General features: G+C 37.3%; 1 protein-coding gene across 9 annotated transcripts in view; it reads right to left on the bottom strand.

The window, feature by feature from the left end:
• Positions 1 to 24,784, bottom strand: part of LOC117964131 (receptor-type tyrosine-protein phosphatase U-like) — a 193,516-nt gene that overhangs the window by 13,018 nt on the left and 155,714 nt on the right. The window contains exons 15-25 of one of the 9 annotated variants that reach the window (XM_058997643.1): positions 23,910 to 23,939; positions 21,549 to 21,706; positions 20,489 to 20,676; positions 19,309 to 19,381; positions 15,223 to 15,299; positions 13,496 to 13,513; positions 9,642 to 9,678; positions 6,813 to 6,910; positions 6,141 to 6,257; positions 5,616 to 5,770; positions 3,091 to 3,226 (exon numbers count right to left, since the gene is read on the bottom strand). In XM_058997643.1, the coding sequence (XP_058853626.1) occupies positions 3,091 to 3,226; positions 5,616 to 5,770; positions 6,141 to 6,257; positions 6,813 to 6,910; positions 9,642 to 9,678; positions 13,496 to 13,513; positions 15,223 to 15,299; positions 19,309 to 19,381; positions 20,489 to 20,676; positions 21,549 to 21,706; positions 23,910 to 23,939 (1,087 nt within the window). Of the gene's footprint in view, positions 1 to 3,090; positions 3,227 to 5,615; positions 5,771 to 6,140; positions 6,258 to 6,812; positions 6,911 to 9,641; positions 9,679 to 13,495; positions 13,514 to 15,222; positions 15,300 to 19,308; positions 19,382 to 20,488; positions 20,701 to 21,548; positions 21,707 to 23,909; positions 23,940 to 24,784 lie in introns of all 9 variants that reach the window. The other 8 variants (XM_058997644.1, XM_058997641.1, XM_058997648.1 and 5 more) reach the window with 8 other exon arrangements.

Below are 24,784 nucleotides of genomic sequence, written 5' to 3' on the forward strand. Positions count from 1 at the left end.
AGTGAGTTGAGGTTAAAAGCTCCATAACCACAAATGCAGAGAAGCCTTGCTTTTTTGCATAGTTGTTAATAAAGCATTGTGAATGCATTGTAAAGCACCGAGAAATATGGTAAAGCATATTAAAACAACACTGCAACCCATGGTAAACTATGGTAAATGGAAATGCATATTGCCATGGGAAAAGCATGAGAAAACTGGAACTGTGCAGTTTTGTGACTAAACCACCTTTGCTAAATATAAACATGTGGAAAGTGGTTTCTAAAACAATTCACAGAAGGGGAAACTATTGAAAGGTGTACTCAACAACCATACAGGAATGCATTTTAATATCAAACTGAACACCCTTCAGAAAGGAGCACTGCCATACCGACATGTTAAAGCCGGCTCTTCTGAGCAAACACGACACGTAAGTGGTATGAATCAGGCTAGATGACAGACTATTATATTTGACTTGAATCCCCCCGGTTCTTTCAGCAATTACAAACCCACTGGAGGTCTTGACTCTTGTGGGTTAAAGGCACCAACGTCACTTATGAGGTACAATCATTTCTAACTGCCTGTCATCATCATTTAGACTTAGAATGAGTCATTAGAAAAACAGATCTGTTTTGAGTTATGAAACATCTACATTCAAAACTCATTCAAAACTCAGTACATTAATACGTGTAGCTTTTGACTATAACATAAGAGCATTAACCTTCTATATCAGAATTTAAAATGTACGTCTTTTGTGATACGAGGAATCTTGATGGGTGGCCATAAAGGATACGTAATGTAAGCTGAGTGCTCACAAGAATACGTGGTCAACTGTAAGGTAAATACTCAATCAATTATTTAGCTGGCTGAATACATACTACTAAATACTTAATTAACTTTCAATGGTAATTGAATACTTTTATTGCCAATATAAAAATGTACTTGGTGAAGAGAAGTGCTTATTAAAAGTGTTGGCCCATTTAGTGCTATTGCCATCTTTGGATTTATGACAGCTCAGATTGTTTTCTAAGACAACATAAACATGATTTATTATAAAAGGATAACTGAACCCCCAGCGAAGTTTACAAGAAACGCATTATATTACCTTTGCTGTGTCCCGTGCGGTCCGTATTGCAGCGTTATATTGTAATCATATTGCTGACTTTATTTAAATTTGTAATCACACATCATGGGTCAATACATTTCTCAACATTTACTGGGGAGTGTTCGTCAGGAGAAAATATAATGTGTTCTAGGGATCGTAGTGTACCCAGATCATGCTCCCTCCTGCAACAATGCTGTTTTTTTTTTGTCCCCACAATACACCATTTCAAATCAGAGCACCAGCACTGTTGCAGGAGGGAGCGTGAAATGGGTACCCCGTGATGTTTAAAAGACCATTTTTTTTTCTAGCAAACGTTCTCAAGTAAAAGTTGAAATACAAATTGTATAAAAGAAGATTAATTAAGCCCCTGGTTAGAAAATGTACCTTCACCCTGTCTGGCGTGGTGTGAGACCATGCATTTGTAAGATTAATGTTAGCCCCCTCATCATTGTGGATAATTCTATTTGATACAACAAGTATTGAGAGATTTAGCATATTTGTTATGAATATTTGTTTCATAATAAACGTTGCCACATTTTGGAATCTTTCACAGATGCAGAGCTTGATCTAAGGAAAGAAATTCACAGAATGCAGCTGCTTAATTTAGGTTTAAACAGGACTTTATTTTTCATACATTGTTATATAAACAGCTCAAAGGTGCACCATGAAAGATAAATAAAAAGGTATGACATGGATTCAATGTTCGAATTACAGATTCTTTCAAATATTAACTTTAAAGTTTCTTAAAAACCACAAAATGTTGCTGCTCTTGGAAAATCTTGCTTAAACGGTGTTATGTTTTGCTGTATATTTATGCTCTTGTCTAAATTCAAAGAAAAAGCAGACATACAAGGTTTTTAAGAAGAGCGGCAAAGAAAAGCTGAACACATTGCCAACCTAATACAAAATGTGAACTTTGAGCTGCTGGGATTTATTACGGTAAAACCTCTGAAGAGAAGGAAACTGCCTGTCAAGGACACTTTATCAGTGCACAGGCAATTACTTCCTTAGCTGTTCACACCTCGTTCTCTATTAAGTTATACTGTGTGTTCAAGGCCAGTGTCTGGCTTGTGAATGCAGGCAGTGTGAAAGATGCATTTCTGTGTGTGTACTACTAGATAACCTTACCTTGAGAACACTACATTCTCTGCTCCTTAACACTGTCATCCATCATTGACAACACAACACAAAAACAAATAAGCCAGGAGAGCCTGGAAGAGCTGTTTTAATACTCAGCTAGTACAGCAGCTGGGCACAGGCTGCAGGTTCATTAGGTTCAATAATATTATTACTGGGTATTAACATTAAAAATAGTTAATACCTTACACCAGCGGTTCTCTACTAGCTGGGTCCCCCTTTGAAGTGACTTGGGTCTGCCTTGATCTCTCTGCAGAAAAGCCTCTACTAATATTTTATTGAAACCTTAATATCTATACACTATGCATTGTTACAAGAAGAATACAAATGTTTTACAGCTTTTTGTGACTTTGATAGTGGACTTCAAATTATTATTATTATTATTATTATTATTATTATTATTATTATTATTATTAATGTAAGACTTTTCTCTGATGCTCTTCAAAACACTTTCTTTGAATTTACATTATTTTAATTTTGTTCAAATCAAACATCTAATTTCTTGAACACTTATTTATCCATTGTGGGCGACGGAAAAATCTTCATTTTCCAACTAAAAAAGTTACCCGAGTCTGTTAGGATTTATTACCTCCTGCAATAGCTCCAACGAACCATGCAGGGAAAAGTGCAGATTATAAATTATCGCAGGCTTGATTGTGGGCACCTGGTCATTTTATGAACTCATATAAAAAAAGGTAATTTAAAAATGTAATTAAAAGAGGAATACATTTTTGAACTGCAGCTCAGGGAGACCTATCCTGGAACATATAAACGCTGTTTTATATAAAAACACTTAAAGCAAACAACAATGCCGAGGTACTGCATACATTGTTATTTACAGGTTTACTATATGAATCTCCGTTACTACTCACCTCGGTCTGGATCATGTTTATGCGTCGCGAGCAGAGTGTCTTGACACAGTTGTAAATGTCCACCACTCCCTCACACTCGGCCATATCCAGCATGACGTCCAGGACGATGTAGCAACCTGTCCTTCCAGCCCCAACACTGACCCGGGAGAAAGCACAGTCAATCATTCAGCAATGTAGGTGAACCAGCCCCATAGACCCGGAAGAGAGCACAGTGAATCACTCAGCAATGTGGGCGAACCAGCCCCATACAGCACTAAAAGGCTATTTTAGTTAACACAGAAATCTATTTCCTGTAATTCTTGGCACCAACCAAAGCCAACATTTAAACAGTAAAACACTAAATACCAAGGAAAGCATTTTTTTTAAATTACAGATAATTTTAGTTTAAAGCCAGATTCGCATGGGACTACAAATCACCACATAAACAGGTGGCCTTGGAATTTTTACTGACATAATTCTCAGATATGTATATCTGATATGGAAATAGATCACTCAGGGGTGAAATGGTCACGGTGCAGGTAACCTTTGGAAAAGAAGGTATAACAAAATGAAAAGGCTTTCGGTTGATACGCTTTGTTCTTCCTCTATCTTGCACAGGTTATTTACATCCGGTTAATTGTTTACAAATCATGCACAAAAGCGCCTTCTCTGGACTCAACATCACATTTCATTTTGAATTTATCAACTTTCCTTGATGAAAACTAGTATATGTCTGACTAGTATACATATACTAGATGTCCTCTGCTTTTGACCAACTCTGAGGACACCAGATTTTTTGTCTGTGGGAATCATGCTTTTGTCAATGTTAAAAAACGGAATGAGGTCAAATTACATTTGCACTACAATGCACAGGAAAAGTTTATATTTTCTACATACTGGTCTATGGATTGGTTCCCATGATGACTCTAACAAGACCCACTTGCTCAGATCAGTTAAGCTAACTGACTGGATCTTCTGATTAACACTTGGCAAATTGCACAAATTATTATTATTATTATTATTATTATTATTATTATTAAACCATGTAACAAACTGAACACTGTATTCAGTTTCAATTGAATCCCAGCTGTACATTGGTAGCAATGTAGCTTTGCTTAGCCTAGTTGTAGTTGTAGGGGACTGCAGATTAACTGCTGCACTATATTAGAGTTTATTCATGATGTCCTGACCTCATCCTGGCACCTATCAAATAGCAACTGCATTCTCCTAAACCTTGCTGCTATCGTGAATGCGTAGCCTCCTGGAGGACAGGCAATGTTTGGATAACGAGGTCTCGCCTTGACAGATCATTCAATGTCACGCGGGAAGATGGTAGAATAGGGGAGCCATGAATCAATTTCAGTTTGTGTCCAAAGGGATTTTTTATTTATTTTTTTTATTTTTTTAATTACTGTAGGTGCAAAACTTGAGAACACATGGTACATACAAACACATAATTCTTATACAAGTCCAGTCAGTCGTATACTATCACACTATCCTTAAACTAAATGTGCATCTTCGGCAAACTAGTTCACCTAGTCATTAACTTATCCTATGTCTGTAAGTAGTTTTATAGTTACTTCCGGGCTATAAAAAGTTGGCTGTCTGAAGCATTTTTCATGTTCACTAAAATACTCAATGCATATTTAGTCCAATGGTACTACCTTTTTTTAAATTGTTCAAATGCATTTGACAGCTCTGCCGCTAAAACATCCTAACACAAAGTTTCTAATGGCTTTTCAATAAGGGTTTTTATTTTGTATTTGTTAATTAAATGATGTGCATGTATTGATTTGCACATGTGTCCTATTAGTTGAATGTGCATGCAGATTGTTCTTTTGAAGTTTAATTGAGTCAGGCTGGAGTTAACATCAATGCTGCAAGGGCACAATAATAAGTTTGAGAGTGCAGGTAAAAAGTGCTGACTGCGTAGATATCATTTATAATATACAGCAGTGCTGTGTACCAGCTAGCATAATACTTTTAACTGAGTTTTAAAAGGCAAAAACATACGGCTTATTCCTTTTTAGAAAACCATTAATGTGCCAGCAGCGTATTAGAGGAACATAACCCCTTTATGACAATCCTAACCATTATCAAGGGAAACTAAATGTTATTGTATTATATGTTATTGTATTTATTTATTTGACCTACCCCTTATCTTTAAGATGTCTACAATCATTCTGAGCGGTTCAGAGTTCTGTTGTTCCAATAGTGAATTGCTGTGAACAGTCAACTGTGCAAGCTCCACCGACTTCACATTCAACTGTAAACCAGGTGGGACCAACAGACACCACATTATGTTATTTCTTTGAACCAAGAAATACTCAAAAGGAGCCGGCAACTAGGATGACGTTAATTGAGCAACAGAAAGCTTAAGCAAGGGAAAAGACAAAAATAAATACATATAAATGACATTTGAATCTGCCTACATAAAATAAAGTGATAGTTGACCCCATCAAATGGACCATCAGACCTCAATATACTCTTCGTGTTCCAATCATTAACCAGTAGAGGGGGAGTCAGAGTGTGAAGCACAGTCCTACCTGCAGTGGACGACGACTGGCCCAGCGTCGGGAGGCGTGGAGGCCTTGACTCGGCGAATGAAGGCCAGCAGCCCCGTGGCATGGTAAGGCACCCCGTGTTCAGGCCACGATGTGAAATGGAACTGGTGCACTTCATGTTTTGCTGAGTAACCCCTCTGACAGAACACAGAACAGAATCATCCATCAAAGACTTTGATGATAAGGGCGCTATAACACATTGGATTCAATTTTCTAATTGGCTTCTAAAAGTATACTAAGGTATACCACAATCAAAACACAGCAAATACATGAAGAATGGTGCATACTAAACTAATAGTAAGTGTGCATTCTTTTTTATCATGTATATTATCTATCTATCTATCTATCTATCTATCTCTCTATCTCTCTATCTCTATATAAAATATTAGATATTCTAAATATTAGAATTGTGCATTTCCAGAATAGTATAGTCTGTGTTAGCATAAACTTTACTAGAATAGAATTTGTGTGGCAGAAATTTGTCTCAAGAAAGGTGTAAAAACATACCCTCTCCAGGGTGAATGTACGAACTGTGTACTCCGACAACATCTCTGTATTCAGAAGTGTGATCTTAATGTCCCCGTATATTTCTGTATCATCAGGCCAATACTTGCAGCATTTCACCTGGAAGATGTAGAAAAAGAAGGATGAAAACATGTGCTGGCTGTCATCTAAATGCACAAAGCTTGTAGTACCGATCTTAACATGGTTTATCCTTGTGTCCCCCTGCATCTGGTACTCAGCACTGTTCTCATGAAAACCACTGGAATTACTCATACTACTGATACTCTGTGCCTGTTATAGATACAGAAGGCTTTCCCCTTGTAAAATGTGCCTTGTAACTTTTACCAGTTTTACTGTGGTTATACAATCCATTTACTTTAGTTTACCTTGGTTTGCGCATTGATAGTTTATGTGCATGTAGGGGAGCAACAATAAAACAGCATGGCATTATCCTATAGTCCACAAAAGAAACATCAAAGCTGTATTTTACTATGCAGCAGACTCATCTGGCACAATTTGTTATTAAGGGTTTACTTCTGAAGCGAGGTAGACAGAAAACATCCTCCGGTCACTGATCCAGTAGAGATTATTGAGTGAATGATCTCAGCATATCAATCAACACATCCTGTTCACACTTGAACAGGCAGTCTAGCAATAACAGCGCACCGTACTCACCCTCCCAACTTCCACCAGCTTGGTGATCATGACTATGCTGAAGCAGTTCTCTTGCCACACCATCCTCCAGAAGTCATACACCGACTCCTGTTTGGGACCTGGTGTAGGAAAAGGGTGTTGTAACATGAACCAACTGTGAGCCAGCATACAAAATAACTCTACAGATCTACAGAGATCTAGCTTAGTGAACCAGCTTCGAGGTTGCCCATGGCTGTTTATAAGAGCCACCTCCATTATCCACACAAGCGGATACTCCCAATAACGCGAATACCAAGTCACATTTGTTGCCAGGGATTGCTGCCCTTAAAGGGGGATAATAAATGTAGAGCTCATAAGTGTACATCAGTCTCAACCTAAACAGCCCTGTGCCATTAAGTCCTGGGCCTCTTTCAAGAGGAGACTGGCATCTGTGCCAAATTTATAGTGTGGCTTTAAATTAATTTGATCTGCTAGTCATTTTATTATAGGTAAATATAATACATTATGCTTTACTTTCATTAAAATAATTTACTGTAAATCCTTTTTTTTTTTCTAAAATCTTTTTATTATGAACCTATAATGTTGTTTTTATCAACGTAAACACCCCAGTCCAGCTACAAATCCAACTGGAACCATCGTCGGAGGCAACCGCTAAAAAAAGGTGCCTATAATATTAAACAAACTGTTTTATAACTTATTAACGCATTTCCTTATTTTATTTATCTGTATGGCTTTATATTTGTTTTAACATGTTTACTGAGTTTAAGAATTTAATGTTAAAATAGAAGTAATGTAATTAATTTGCAGTCAGTGTGATACCTAAAAAAAAAATGCACTGAGCCGATTAAGGACCTTGTAGAACACATGAGTGGTTGTACAGTAGTTCCCAGTAACATTGCAGTTCAAATAGAAGGCTCTTTTTTAATGCCTACCCCAATACCATTAAAGATTGTACAATATTTATCGAGATTACTCATGACTTCAAGGTAATGTTGCATTTTAAACCCTGAAAATAAATGTTACTCTCGCAGTGTTAGAATTAGAGGGTAAGTTACTCCCAGACCCCAGACCGTATCTGGAGTGCTGACTGTGGGTGTTGAAATTATATGTAGATCCATATTTATGTACATATATAACCATGTGTAGGTGTGTACATGTGCATAATATGGAATGAATATGGGCATATTTAAGCACCTACACACACAGTTATACAGTATCTTTACATGAATATGATTTTACATAAATATATTACATTTTGAAAGTGACATTAAAATATGTATACAGGAAACAGCATGCTGCTGAATATGTCGCCATCTGTCATAAGAACATTTACAAACGAGAGGAGGCTTGTCCAGATCCTGGTGACTGATTGATACCAAGGGTTTTAGAAGTAATGGTAGCTCACAAAATAGTTCCATACATTTTCTACGTCTTGCACATGCATTCATTATAAAAGGTCTCAAAAGTGCAGTTTTGAAAGAAACGCGTGTTTTAGCAAACATGTATTTTCATTTTAAAACATGATACCTAGTACTGCACTAGTTTAAATAAATCTGTTTGCAAGCCATGCTTTTTAGACTGTCTTGTACTTCCTTGGAGGGTGACATTCTCCCCACCCCATTTACTGGCTTCATTCCAATAACCAATCAGCTGCTTCCCCTATTGACTGCCATGCTTTCAGCAGGTATCATGCATTGACCCAAAAGACACTGCTGGGGGTGAAATGACCAAGGAAGTAAAGCAGTAACAGACTCCCTGGAAAGGCAAGACCAGGAAACACAGAGCCTTCTTCAACCTAGTGTACTGCCAAACGTCTATTTTAAAATGAAATAAATGTGCTTTTCAAAACTGCACATCTGAGACCTACAGTATGTAGCTATTGGAAGTGCAAAACCGGAACGACTGTTGGAATTTTTTTGTTACGTAGATACAGTTGGTTTAAAGGATCCCACCACTGTGGCTTGGCCATTCCATACCGTCATCACTGTCTGTGTTAAGTGGCTCTTGCTCTGTCCCGAGTCAGTGTCCACTGGTCCTGACCTGAGCTTTACTTATTGTCTAGCGTTAACTTTGTCAACTTCTTTTACAGCCCAAGAGACTCAATGTTATTACAATGAAGTACCGTATTTCTTAGTATAACAGTATTATAAAATATTTCTATTAACTCATATGCATTATTGTTAGCAATAGAAATGTCACCAGATTCTGCTAATAAGCTTCCATATTTCAATGATAATACAACTAAAATAACAGGGTTAAGGTACTGTAATTACACATAGATAATTCAATAGCAGGTTTCTACACTTGCTAAACCTAAGTAGCCACCACCTATCAGCTTATACAGTAACTACCAACAACATGATCAAATTTCAACTTTTAAAGCACATTTTGTATCAAGAAACCTAAAAGCAATGTACATATACTGTAGAACACAAAACCACTGTAAAAAACACAGTCCCTAATAGGGAGTACACCACCGCCTTAGCACTTCTGTATAAAAAGGTCTTGTTACACTTCGTCATTTTTGTATCCATTCTTTATTGCGATAACCTCTACAAATATTTACATCTTTGCAAAACCTTACTGTGCCAAAAAAAGAGAGGTAGGTGAAACATAAAAAAGGAGTAGCATGTAAAAATCTACAACATTGCTATACATGAAATCTATATTCTCAGTACAACACTGATTTATTCTGGATGTAATTTATCAGTCATGTTCTAAGGTATTGCATCATGAGTAGCACCACTATAGACACAGACAGACTGCTAGAAACAGTTCAAGCTAACACAGTTTGATGAAGCCCTGTTACTTCTAGTTGCAGTACTTGTGATCTGATTTGCAGTCACTTACCTTGTGTTGCTATGAAGTGATTTGATCTGTGATAACCCTGAAACAGAGAAATAAAAGATTTATCCAGCCATATTCTTTTTAAATAGACTATACCATCAATTACTGACAACATTCAATCACATGTCAATGTATTTTACTGTACTGCTGGGCAGCAATAGAGTAAGACTTGATAGGGGCTGTGACAGGGTGCACCCTGCCTCTGTGTTTATTTTGTATTATTCTTATTTAAATATACTGTTTTGTGTTTGCTTAAAATTATGTTGTGTTATTGTTTTACAGCATGGATGGGGTTAAAATTCCCCATCCAGTTAAACACGTGTATAATGTGGCCATCTCCAAATTAATTAAGCGATTACCAATTTGGAGATGGTCCCGTATATATAGAAAGAGCGGATCAGCCGCTCGTGAGGGTTGGTTAGCTGGAGAAAGGAGACAGAGAGAGTGCAAGAGTGTTTTGTTTGTTCAAATATTTGTTTAAATAAATACGAGTGCATTTGCGTCTCACCCCAGAGCACTTGCTTGCCTGTCTATTTCCTGATCTGGTGACGTTACTCACCAAGCCTCTGTCATAGGGACCAATAATTTATTGACTGCATTAGTATAAGGTACAGAGTTTTTTTCTTTTTTTATATATATATATATATATATATATATATATATATTTTATCATATTCAATCCTACAGTATGTCACTGGTTTTAATAATACATGCTAGTATAGTGTGGGATTGAATTAGATTTACTTCAAATGATTTACTTATATAGTAGCACAATCTACATTTTTGGAACGCTGTATGATAGTGTACAATTTATAGTCTAGTTATCGTTAGACATGTTTTCTATCTAGATAACAGATTTTTCAAAAATTAAAACTGGCCTTAAGGTGCATTTCTATGGTTAAAGAAATTGGTTCTAATCGTCTTTGATCCAATTTCTTTGAAGTGTCTTTAACCATGAAATCTGACCTTCAAGTTGATCCAATTTTTTTTGAAAATCTTTAAAAACACACAAAACTCATTTCTCAACTTCTATTTATTTTAGCATGAAAACAGTGCTTCCAATAAAACACGCCTCAAAAATAACAAAAATAAGCAAACAAACAAACAAATACATGTTTTTAGAAATTTGTAGCAGCTTTTGTAGCAGCTAGGTGTCATGAAAATATCTGGTTGCAAAATTCAGTGAAACTTGAATTTGTTACTAAACAAGATACTGCCAAAAACACCCACAACCAATACAGATTAAGCAAGATAAACAAAAATTACAAAAGGTAATTCCCACTTAACAAATTAATATTCTACTCGCAGTTCATCGTTGGATTTAATGTAGCATCAAGTCTGTTCTGCTGCACACGACTTGCTATCCTATTGTTGTCTAGAGATATTGTTAAACAAATCCAAACACACACTTTTGAGATGTAGTTACACAGCACTGGGAAAATGAGTGTCCGTGTTCTTGTATCAGAAGTGCGCCTGACCAAACACTAAATTCTGTGCTGGAAGAAATTCAAGCAGGAATATCGGTGTACATTAAAATCGGCTAAAAATAACCAAAACTGCCGATAGCCAACTGTGTTTTTTTCCTTTATATCGGTGCCATTCCGATAGGCTACCATTATCGGTACACCCCTAGTAGCAGCCATACACCCCCCGGTTGTCAATATACAGTCCCCCAAAAACTTTAGCATTTACAACAGATCAAATCACTGAAGAACAATAGCAAACACATTACTCACTGTTACAACATCCAGTGAATGTTTATACAGAGAGTTCAAAAAGACATATCATAGTTTTGCTGAAGCTTGGGCCTACAAGTGGGTAAAAAGCCCCTTGCTATCAGTGTGTGAAACGTCTGGAGCAGGGGTCCTTGAACTGGGGGATGAGACCTCCCTGAGGGGCGAGGAAAGGTTTCATGGCGATTGTGAAATAACCACACCACATAAAGATAAATATATCCACGAATTGAAATATTTTTTTTACACTTGGCAGGTCAACATTTAGCTAACATTTCTAACAAATAAATCCATGCAAATGAGCACCCGCCCATTGAAGCGCTTGATTTGGCACTGTATGCTGCAGTGCTGCCCTTACACTCCGAGAGCCAATCTCTCTGCTTCCCCGTCACCTCTGCATACAATGCCAAACATTTTTTCTTTTTTTACAGATTTCAAAACTTTGAAGAATGTGTTTGTTAATATTTATGTATATAGCTAAATTTTTGATTAAATCAAGGAAAAAATATGCGATTTACATTAAAATCTGGGAAAAAAAACACCTGTTAAAATATTTGTGCTTTATTTCACAATTAGCGCCTCATTCATAGAAGCCAGCATTTCGGCTCTGTTCACTGCAGTTTCACTGTCACTTCAAACATTTCTCCGGTTCTACAAGTCCTAGAGTGATCGTCAACGGCTCATTTATAAACGTAAGAACTTGGACTAGCTGTCATTTATGTATTTATGTTTTACAGAACTGCCCCCCCTTTAGTCATAGTCCCTCCCCTTACTGACTCTCCGCGCCCCACACACTTTGTGTACCACTGGTCTAGAGCACTTAATCTGTACAGTCCAAGAACAACCACAAGATGTCCTCAGCAAATTCACTATTTGTCCTGGATACTGCTAATCTCAAAATATTATTATTCACAAAGTGCTGTTTTATGACACAGATAAAACAGACCACATTGGGAAGCCCCAGCACAGCAGCCATGCATTTATGATAAAACACTACATTTATTCATTTTTTGTGAAAGAAATAAGCCACCCAGAGGGTAATATATGAAGTCAAACGTGTGCCTAAGTGGTTTCTTACATTCATTTTCCTTTCACATAAAGAAGGGCAAACTCTACTTAAAGGGATATACCATCTACTTAACCTGAATATTGAATGTCCTGCCTGTTTAATATCTTGTTTTGCTTAATTCTCCTTTTCTGTCTCCGCTTGGATCATTATTGAGCAATCTTCCGTTACTTCAACCACTGGGCCTGCTTCTGAAAAGACTCTTAAAAGTTTTTAAGAAATAATTCACTAGGTGTGTGCAACTAATTTCTGACCCTGTACAACTGAGTGAGTAAATGGAAAAAAAATATATACTAAATAAAAGTTAGAGGGGACAGAAATTGCATGCCCCTAGTGGTCATTTACATTTTGCTGGAATAGCTTGACAGCATAAACTATTCCTTTAAAATCTTGCTAATGTTCTGTATTCTTCAACCATTATTTTTTTCTGGGTAAACGTACAGGTTCACTTCTTTAACAAAATATCTTGTTTTCTACTATACTGTATTTAGAAGTGTTTTAAAACAGTGATGGATTAATCATGCATGAACGCTTTGAAATGATTAATATTGACTGGACACCACTGCTAACTTGACATCTCAAAATGTCCAGTTTTGAAATAAACAAATTACATGCTTTCAGTTACTGTTGCACTTCTTTGGTCAGTTCACCCAGAGGATGAAATCCTCCCCACCCCTTCAATGGCATCTTTGTCAATAACCAATCAATCAGCTGCTTCTACAATTGATTGACATGCTTTTAGCCAGTAACAAGTTATGACCCAGAAGACACTACAGAAGTGAAATGACCCAGGAAGTATAACACATCTCCTCTGAAAAAGGCAATGGAAACTCAATCTAAAGTAATAACAGATACATGTTTGCTATAACATGTGTTTCTTTCAAAACAGCACATTTGAGATGGGAGTGATTTATGGAGTTATATTATTAGTTGCAATTACTTTGAATAACTTTTTTATTATTATTATGGATGACAGTCATAAGACTTAGACTTGACATTACAGGAGGTTCACATGTGTGGGGTGAAAAGAATAGAAAGAAGAGTCATGAAGTACTTACTTCCCTGTTTATCCGAATCTAAGAGATCCACAGTTCGGTAAAGAGAAAGAGAGACAGAATCTAATTAATAAAGGAAGTTGAAATGTGTTAAACAGTGTGTTTGACAGCAACCGAATCTCTGGCCAGAGGTGTTGGAAAGCAGAATATGTGCTTATCAAGTACAACAAATGAGAATAGTGTAAATTAGCTTTTTTTTATATGAGTTCGGGGAAGCGCTCGTGTATTTCACATGTGTGTAAATGTGTTTGGTTTTTTTTTGTCAGAGCATAACACAGGATGACACTGAATGTAACAGTCAGTCACACATCTAAAATAGTTACATCCACTAATAATATAAAATCACACTCAAGTCATTCATACCAATTCCTTTGCGTGAACATGTTTTAATAATGTATGCACCAATCGGAAAGAAAGCACAACTAGATTCAGTTGTAGAGACAATTCCATTCTCTCCAGTACGAAAACTCATTGAGATCAACATTTCAAATGCCCTGGAAGACAGTAGCACCCTTATAAAAGTTTACCACAGTACATTTGCAGAGTTATTTAGCCATTTCCCATGCTTTACCCATGATTAGCACAGTTTACCATGTTTAATATGCTTCACCATACTACGCTGTGCTTAATGCTTGCCTGTGTCTTACCATGCATTAGTATTCCTTGCTATGGTAAACTTGTATAAGGGCACCAGCACTCACACTGAGGCACATAGTGAAAGGGTGCTCAGTGTTTGAGACAGTTGTGTACATAACTTATGAAACAGAGGTAGAAGGAGATCAGAGAGCATTGGAATAAGAACTGGATACAAACACATATCAGAAAGAACAGAGAGACATTGGAGTAGATTGTGACCTTGTAAAAAGAAGTACTCTATAGGGATGGAGGGTGTAACTGGGGTCTTCAACAAAATCTGATCCTATCACCTAGTGGCACTCTCTGCCAAGTTAAAATAACAATCACAAAACACCAATTATAATACAGGGTTACATGACGGTGAATATGTTGGGTCAAGTAGGAGTGAGTGCAGACATCACCCATATACAGATGCTCACTGTCCTATAACTAGTACATACTGCTTTAGTGTTCAAATTAAAGTTTTAAAAACCCAGTTATATTTGTTTTCCATTCCTTTACACTTTTATTCAGTCCACTGTGATTTTCACTGAAAAGATGAATGTTCCTCAACAGTTTTTAAATTAAGTATAAGCAGGACCAATGCTAATAAATTTCACATATACTTTTCTTTTTCCCTGGACTTTGTTTCCCTAGACTGAGATCACAAAAGTATGGCAATTAGACAAAATAAGTCTTTCAAATCAGAGATTCGTGCTGAAATAGAAAGTTTTTATAATGGCACAGATGTGAAGGTTATCTTCGCTCAGTAATGTGTTTTATTGAACCACTACACACTCTTCTTACAGTTGTTACAGCTTCATTGCACAAGGCCATTTGCAATGAAAAGGCCATGCCCATTACTATGACATCTATATAATAGATTGTGCAAAAGACAAGAGAAGGCTGCCTATGTCCTTTATCTGAATGCACTTCCTTGTGCTTCAAAACCTTAGAGTACTGTCAAGGTTTCGAAATGCAAGGAACCTACTCATTGGGTCCAGCTAAATATAAGGACGCCATTATGACAACTCTGCTATCCCCTTACAATCTGGACACAGACTATCCACAGGTTTTACCCCCACAAAGGTGTTAACCCTAAGCCTGTCACTTACGTCAATATAATTGGCATTAATGTAGTCCGAGTTGGGGTCCCCTAGTAATGGGTGCAGCTTGACTCGATGGCGATCATCTACAAAAAAAACAATTAGAGATAGCTTTTAGGGTCACAGCAAGGTCACTATTTGGATTGACAGCCAAAGCTTGATCAAAATAAATGTCCTACTATTATTGTGGGGATCCTGCTCACTGGTCCACCTTCTATAATGATGATCTTTTAACAGACTTTTGAAGTTCAATGCTTGAGATGAGGGCTACCTAACGGACGGCTCTTGAGTAACCCATTCAGGGTTGTTAGGGGTTCCAAAAGAATATGTCTTCTAGGTCAAAGCATGTTAATAGCTGAATTGCAGATGATTGGTTATTGACAGAAAATAAGTCTGTAAAGGGGTGGGGATAATTTCACCCTCCCAGGAAGTACAAGACAGTCTAAAAAACATTACTGATTTCTTTATCCTTGAGTACTACAGCTATGGCCAAAAGTTTTGCGTTACCTACAATTTTCGGATTAAGACACGATTTAAAAAACTATATGAACTGTGTGATCAAAGAAACTACAAAATGATCTCGCAAAAGTCTTCCAGAAGCCATAACAGTAGTAAAGTATTTCATGTTAGATTTCGAAATGTCACATTTTTCAATTTGTCAATATTTTTCTAAGTGTACGGAAAAATACAAAGCAGTATGTAATTCAATATGATAACGTAACGTTATTCAGCAGGTTTCATTTGACTTTATGAAGAAAAATGTGTTAATTCTATAGGGTGATGTAAAACTTTTGGCCATAGCAGAATGCAATGAATGGTTGTGCATGGTGGAGAAAATTCCTGTAATTATTTTGTTAGCTACAATTAGAGGTCACTGGTTAGACAAATCTGCTTCCGATAAAAACAAATACACAGCTGCTTGCTTGTACCTAATCTCTGGCTGTGCAATCGCTCACACGGTTTAATTACAGCTTGACCACTGGAGTGAAATGATTACAATTAAAAGAACCTTTAAAATCAGTAGTGTTGCATTTATGTGCATATCCTAAATTAAAATAAAAACAATACTCATCACAAGAGGAGGACAGTGATAATGTTACTGAAAAGATAAGAACATTATGTTAAAGCTTTGCTAAGCACTCCTTCAGAAAGCGATCAACGAAAACCCTGTTCTTTCCACCTAGATGTATTGCTATAATTTGCATTATTAATACCTGCAGCAGAATATATGGATTATATTGAGGGCAAATGTATCACCTAGCTATCTACAAAAAAAAAATGCTTTTGTTAAAATAATAAGTGTAAATGTATTGATTGCATACTGATCAAATTCAATATCTTATTAGGCCAAAAATGTAATTCAGTAAGCATAAGGTGACCAGATTTTTAAGCCCCTAAACTGGGACAGTATGGAAATATAGTGAATAACCTCCAATTTCAAAGCTACAGGGAAGCTCTAGGAGTTTTTAGTTTCACTTTGACAATGTTTGATCTAATATCATATTGAAAGTGAATGCAAAGACGCATGATGATATTCAGCGTGGAATCTTTCTTTCAAAAACTTTTTTTTTGTGACTAAATTGTCTTTGTAATTTAATTTCTTCACAAGTATAGTTATTACATTACACAGTAGCAATTCAATAATATCACATTCTGAGATTCTACTTTACTGCTGATTCCTGCTGCAAATTTAGGCCTTTTTCTGCCTAAGAAACTGCATCTTCTCTCTCTCTCTCTCTCTCTCTCTCTCTCTCTCTCTCTCTCTCTCTATTGAATATGACATGGTATTTGTTCTGTGTATTTTTTGTTCTGCTTGGATCATTAGTGTGCCGTGATTATTTGGAAATTATTTTCAGCCACTTTCTACTATTAAACTATTACTATTAAAAGTTGATGGCATGTGTTAAATATTCTATCTTTTGACTGTGCAATAAATGAAGCCCTCTAATCAGCTTTTCTGGAGTACATGCTGTAAGACTGGCATCACTTAAAGGGAAAGGAACCTGTTAAAAACGTGTTAATTGCATAATGAAATTTCCTGCCTATCCCATTTTTCGGTACCAATCTATGATCAGGAGAAAGCGTCTTCTGACAAGCTAAATTAGATAACTACACATTTTATGAAGGCTAATTTCTTTGCTGATCTTGGCTGGAGTTTATTTTTTTGAGTCAACAGCATAGGCTGGGACATAAATCAAGGTGTAATAAGATTAAATCGTATTCATTTTCTGATAAAATGAATGTTGTCAGTTCTTTACTTATGAAAGGAATACTATTTAATCTTTCTTAATCTAAGCATATGCATTAGCCTATGTAAAAAGCACAGGGGAGTTTTCAGATTGTCAGGAGACGCTTTCTCATTATCATTGACTGGTACTGAAAAACTGCATAGACAAGGCAGGAAATGTCATCATACAATAAACACGTTTTAACAGCTTCCTTTGTGTTTTAAGTGATACCTGCTGGCTTAAAACATGTTAAAAAGAAAATTTGGAAATAAAACTACTTGGAGAAACTTAAAGGGATCGACCCAACCCCCAGCCCCCAGTAATTCAAACCCTGACATTTGCCTCTTTTGCTGAAGGAAAAATTATAATTACACAACAACCAGACACTGTTCTCTCATTGGGGGAGTTTCCATGTGTGTTTAAATTTTTCTCAAGACATTGTTCTCGAGCTAAATGAAAAATGACCCTATACATTTTAGCTTTCCATTGGCTCGAGAAGACCCTCTTTTTTCACCTGATGTCATGCAAATGAAGGGGAAAGGAAGAGGTTGAGCCACAAATTAGCCATGCATTGCGTTCTCGTACTGTTTTCACAGACAGCTTGGGAAAATGTGGTTTCCATGCACAGAGAACAGGTACAGGAGAGAATCTCACCTGGAAAGCCAAGGTTGTCAGGTGACATCTTGTTTCAGTGAAACTGTTTAAAGCACAGTGTTAAGCTCATGTAATAAAGCTGTGATTTGTAAATGCCTCGTGCCTGGTTATTTAATAATATGTTTTACTGCTCTTGCCCAAATTGTTTTTCAAATGTCCATTTGTGGGATGGCATGTCATTATAACATTTCAACTAATTTATCACACGACTTATTAAAGAAAAAAATAAAATAATTAACCCAGAGATAATGTCCAACCCAGCTATTGCAGATCACCATGGCTGAAAACCAGCGGAGGCGTAGGATTATAAAGATCTGTGCCAGACACCTTCCATGTATGCTACCAAGGCTGTCTGGATTGGGAGCAGTGGACGTTTTCACGTGAAATGCGGTTTCTGTGTAAAAAATGGGCGTGGATTTCCTGTGTTTTACCCTCTCCCTCTCCATCTCCATCTCCCTCTCCATGGCCATTATTTTCGGACACAAACCTGATCCTCTCGAGCTGTTCTCCCAAATGTGCACGAGCATCGCCACTTCACGTGTAAATAACCACACATGGAAACTCCCTCACTGTTTCTATGGAGGTCAGCCATTCTGTTATTACTCAGGCTTTATTGGACTTCCATTATTACCTTGTAACACACCACAGTATTGCTATGATCCCATAAATAACAATAAAAAACAAAAATATATGATGCATCACATGATTCACCTGGACAAAATCATCACGTGACTTGCCAAACGACATTTGCTACTAGAGGAAATTCCTCACATGACTCGCCTTGACGAAATTTGCCACTGGACAAAATGCACTAAGACAGTATCAGACTAGGCTGTCACAAATAAGAAAAGGGGCTGATAAGGGTAAAATAAAGGAAAAAAATGCTCCACCATTCTTTGCATTTTTAGAGACTTGATAACATTTTGGGGTACCGCTACAATTAGGAAATGGCATTTTCATTAAACTTTTATTTGATGAAAAGACCATCTATTTAGGGATACCAATATATTTCTTATGCACGGGTTCTGAGTGGGGTATAATGGGCAAAAGAAAAAGCCCACACTTCCAAAGACCCTCCATTAAGACTTTACTTGAATTGACTCATCTGCAGAGAGGGAAGGGGCCAGCACACAGGGCACTGAGAATAGTTTCCAGTCAAACTGAAACAGTAAAATCAGCAGTGGACGGCGACCATGCAAAGGTCTACACTTACGAGCCAGAAGACTGTCATGTCTACCTTTTGTCTTGTTCTTTTTCTTGGATACATCCCAGTCATCAAAGAAACTCTAGTTACAAAGACAAAAAGGAAACATTGATAAGCGAGGAAGCAACTGAACTGACAACCCTGAGGTTTAAAGACATGTAGTATTCAGTTCAATTGATTTGGGTCTCTGCCTGACATATCAGGACTGTGTCACTGCAGTTAAACAAGAACTACATAAAAGAGTTACAGCGCACCATAAAATGGTTTATTTGAAATCATTTTCACAGCCTGTTAAAATAATTTATACATTTTTTTTTGCTATGAGACCTTTAAACAGAAAAGACAACGCTGTTTCGTTACTAACAGTGACACAATAAATGGGTCAAGTCACGATTATCAAGATGAAGTGATTAATTAAGTGCCTTAATAATAAAATACAATGTTTTTTATTTAGGTTAATTATATGTTCATGCAGCAAACACAGTTACCGTGGCGCAATCTTGATGTATTCAGTTATATTGAATATGGCAATATTGGAGCAATACTGATGTATTAAATTACTTGCTTACAAAACCCAGGGCACTACTTGAATTAGAGACATTATGAAACCTGGCAGGACTGCAGCAAATTACCATATCAGGTAATTAAACACATTCCTAGATATTTGCCATAAGTGTTGTCTCATGCATGGAAAATGAGAGAAGCCCTAATTCTGTAATAAAATATGGCATTAATTTGGCATTCATGTAATAATAAAACTGTTGACACATGTGTATATGGAGGACATTGACACAGCCATTTACTCCAAAGAGATAAACGGCTGAAATAAACAACTTAAGAATACTCTTGAATTCAATTCCTGGATGTGTTTATTTCATGTTTCTAGCTTCAATGGTTGTGCTTTAAGAAAAATGTTGCTGATGGCAGTGTGGAATAAATGGTTTTGTGAATTTCCCCCATGGTGTGCTATTAGCTCAAGGTGATGTATTACAAATTAATTCACTATGTACAGATAACACAGTCTCTCACGGGAAAATACCTTCTTAGTAAGGAGAGAACTCACCTCCTAAAATGCTCACCAGAAGACGGTATTTAAATAAAAAATAGAAAGACACATATTTTATGAGCAATATTAAGGCTGTTGTTTTATTGTCTTCTTTGCTTCACATCTCCCTCAACCTGTGCTCACCTCGTACTCCTGCTTGAATCCATAGCCCTCAGCGGTCTTCATCTGGTTGATGTGCTGGAGCAGGTCAGCCACGCGGACTGCGGGGTGCAGCTGCCCCGTATGATAGGGGGACCCCTTCCGCCCACACTGCCGTCGCGGGGAGCCCCCCAGGAGGCTGCTCGACTCATTCACCGTGCTGCGCTGCTCGCCTGCGGGGGCCACAAAACCAGACCCTGCATTTGGGTGCAACACCATCATGAATTGGGCGTGAAGAACATCCAGGGCCATAAAGTTCCGCCTCCAAGCCAAGGGCCAAGGTAAGCCCTGCCCTCCCCCCAATAAGCCCCTCAAGAAATAAGTATGGTAAAATCTCTATAATACGGCACCAAATCGGAAAATGAGGATTATACAGTGTGCTGGTTTGCAGAGGTGCTGTAAAATATAATACTGTACCTAAAAAGGAAAAGGTATAAACTATTTGAACACTTGAAATAGGTGTTATTACAGTACATACAGTAGCAGTGCTGTCCAGTTATATCCTATATTCATTTACAGGTTACCTTTTCCATTGTGTAAAGAAGGACTTTACTGTAGATATACCATACCCACCGGACATGTGTGTATTTGTTTAGGAAAGAATTTTAATTGATTTGAATGCATTCACTATTTTTAATTAATCACAGAAAAAGAACAATAACCAAGGCTTTAAAAACTAATTGTGTGCATAACAGCATCCTCACAATTCCAATAATGGTTTGTTTTTAGTTCTTCAGTCTGTGCCTGCTTTGCTGCTACAGATTCACTGCCTGTGTTGCAGATCATGGGGCTCCACCTGACTCTGCTGTATGTGTAGAGAACAATACAAGAGCCCAGTGACCTATTGTATTTAACATGAAAGTGTTGTTACGCTAATGAGAGGTAAGAAAATGTTGAGGTTCGAACTCCAAAATACTAACCTTTAACATCACCATGTTATTATTGCTATAAGCCGAGTTACATTGTTAAGAATTACCAGGTTCAACTGCAGTGTTATACAAGGGGGGGAATCTAATTGTGTTCCGTTGACAGCAGTGCTACTTACTTCTGTTGCTGCAGTTTTGAGCATCCATGAAGGACAGGGCCAGGCGCTCATCCTCCTGCAGCGTGCTCTGATCAGTGAAGCTCCTGTCCATCGAGCCAATCATGTGCGTCTTCTCCTGCCGGGAGGTGATGGGAGTCTTGTTGATGTTCACCGGTTTACTAGGGAGCACAGAGGAAAACTGATATTTAGCCATGTTTTTTTAGTACATAAAACCGGGCCCTTTGAAAATCAAACCTGAACATGTGTGAGTTGTGCAAGTCATTTTACAGCACCAGGGAATCCACCCAGTTTGGATCAAAGACTTGTGTTTAAGGGTAATCCTGTTAATGTAATATATAGTCATTCCCCAGTGCTTTGAAATGCTAGAACAAATCCAGCTGCGGCTCATTTTGGCAAGTATAGGTTGATCAAATCAATCCTATTGTATAGCTTATAGTTTAGCCTCAGAATTTGTGCTTGAGCATTTCAAGTTATAGATGAATCACCTCCCAAATGAAACTGTCAGGCTCAAGGTAATTGTAAAGGCAGCCTGCCTTCTCTGATAGGAGTTCTGCCAAGCAAAGAAAGCGCACTGTGGTAGATCGAGGGACTGATACTGGCTGAGTAAATCTAGTGAGCCGAGAAAGAGAGTGAGAGAGGCACTTGGCTCTACATAAGAAAGGCCTGATTCTTAAAGAGTAATGTGTCAGGAGAGTATTTGTGTGCTATTTCATACATTCAAGTGCACTGAGATTGCACTGAGCGATTTTATAATCATCCAAAGCTTTGCAATAATAAATCTTCTCTATCAAACAAGAACATTGTGAATCAATGAACAAATCTCAGTAATTAAGAACCAACTTTATAACAATACAATATTGCTTTATCATGAACTAAAATCAATTGAAGTGGGTTCATGTGCATTACTAAAAGAACCTCGTCATTTTAATGATAAATGTTTTGACTGAATGTATTTATTTTCTTAAGTGTTTCTAAATTTAGCACTGTTGAGTGTGTATTAGTAATGGATTATATACTGTACAAGCACAAACTATAGAAACAACAAACTAATCACTCAAGACTAAGGGTGGGGATTGTATTGCCCACTCAGACCCCTTACTTACTAATAATGTTGGTATCTCTGAATAGATAATCGTCTCCTCTTTAAAAATATGCAAAATATTTTAATGAGCAATTCATCTCACACGTACAATATGTGATAGATTATCAGGGAAAGTTACATAAGGAATGAATATAGGACCCCAAATATCATAGTTCGACCCTTTAAGGTGGGCTTTGAAATCAGTGAAAAAGAGGAAAATGTAGTCTTTGAATCAACAGGCTACTTCCCAGAATGCCTCTGTGACCTGAGAAAACCATGTTGTGGAAACTTACCTAGCTCCCGAATGAGGCTGGTTTTATGAATCGGGGGGGTTGGGGGGGGGGGGGGGGGGGGGTTGTCTGTGTGAAGGCTGAGACCTGCGTATAAACTAGATCACTGCATGTTGAAACGGTTTTGAAACCTTATGATACATATTGAATGTATTCTTCTCTGTTGGTTGTAACATTGTTTCTTTTGGATCAGTAAATGGCTTAGCCGCCTGATGGATAATTAGGGACGGTTTCCAACTGTACTGCTTTCCTAGAAAACGGAGAACATTTCAGGATACCATGCTCCTTGTAAGAGGTCTTGCTCATTTAAATATTTAGTACTTATTTTTTATTTTTATTTTTTTCAAAGAGGAGATAATTCTCTATTCAGAGATACCAAAATATTTAACTGCAACTTCATGTATTATTTTGGTCACTCATATAATGAATGTATTGTATTATCTACATTTACAATTTGTTACATTTTGAGATTTGCACGTGTGATAAGGAAGCGCAATGACAAAACGTCTGAAATATGAGCTTTAAAATCTCCTTTGACTTCAAAGGATGGATTAGTTAGACTGTCCTGTCTTGTTAAATGAAATACACCATGGCTCCAACAAGAAGACAGGAGGTCTAACTAATGCATCCTCCCTGAAAAAGGGTTTCACTTAAAGCTGATGTGGTCTCGAGGCGATTTTAAAAACTCCTGCCTTCCAGAATTGGTCAATCTCCTACTATGAGCAACCAACTTACAGTTTTCAACTGGAGTGACCATATTTAAGCTAACTACTTTGGTTCTCCAGCTTCACTGCCTTGCAATGGACAACTTAATTTCCTTGGTTGGATTGCCATACAGATAACAATCCTTCAGAGCTTGATTTAAGAGTCCCAGCTCGACTCCTGAGAAGGAGATGGGAATCATCCCAGCAAAACACAGTGTGTTTGCGCGAAGCAGCACGAGAGAATCCGGCTTCATGTGACATTGAGAAAGAAGTGTCATTCACTTACGGGTAGTAAGAGTAGGAATAGTAGTCCCTTCTGGAGAGCATGAGAGAGAGGGGGGCAGGGGAGAAACAGAGGGAGAAGAGAAATTAGAGGACTGCTTATGCTGGATTCACACTACACTTAAGTGTTCTTTGATTGCACTGGGAGCTTTTTGAACTACCCAAGAGTGCTGTACTGTCATATTGTGGTCTCCCAAAGCGGCTTGTTCAGACTCCTTTCCTCGTATGAACAGCAGCATCCCATTTATCATGCAATCATTGTGGTTCGTATTGCAATTACTCTAGTACTGTGTGAAGGTGCTTTCATCTGAGTTCAGGAGATGCTCTTCAGTTCTAGTTGTCTGCCATAGTAAGGTCTATCATAAATCAGACATGTCTTTATTTTTTTATTTTTTTATTTTTTTATAAAAGTAAGAAACAGTGTCATCTAGTGATTTGCCCCTTTGGAACAAGTTTTCTTTTATTTTGCTTGGGAATACACTGCTGTGCACTGCATAGTGTTGGCACTTGTAAAAGGATTAATTTATCTACGATACATACATCTATGACCGGCAACTAAAACTAAAAAACAGCTCAGTGAAAATAACTTTAACACAGCCTTATAAACATTTTTGTTTTAAAAAACTGCAATATTTGAGTTATTGCAACTAGAATTAATATTGCCTCTCAAATGTTTCTACACTCACAATCAGTGTTAAAAAAGAGGCCATAATGAAACACGTTAAAGTGTCAAGGATGAAAATGATGCAAATCAAATAAAAGATCTTTCAGATATTCTGTCTCCATGAGTCTGTTTTTTCAAATAGCTTTGTAGATGATGTGCAATAGGTTAAGCAAAAGCAATTTCCAGTAGAGTGACAGCAATCACTAGTAATCTTC

This window comes from Acipenser ruthenus, chromosome 23 (assembly GCF_902713425.1).
Source record: "Acipenser ruthenus chromosome 23, fAciRut3.2 maternal haplotype, whole genome shotgun sequence".
Classification (NCBI taxonomy): Eukaryota; Metazoa; Chordata; class Actinopteri; order Acipenseriformes; family Acipenseridae; genus Acipenser; species Acipenser ruthenus.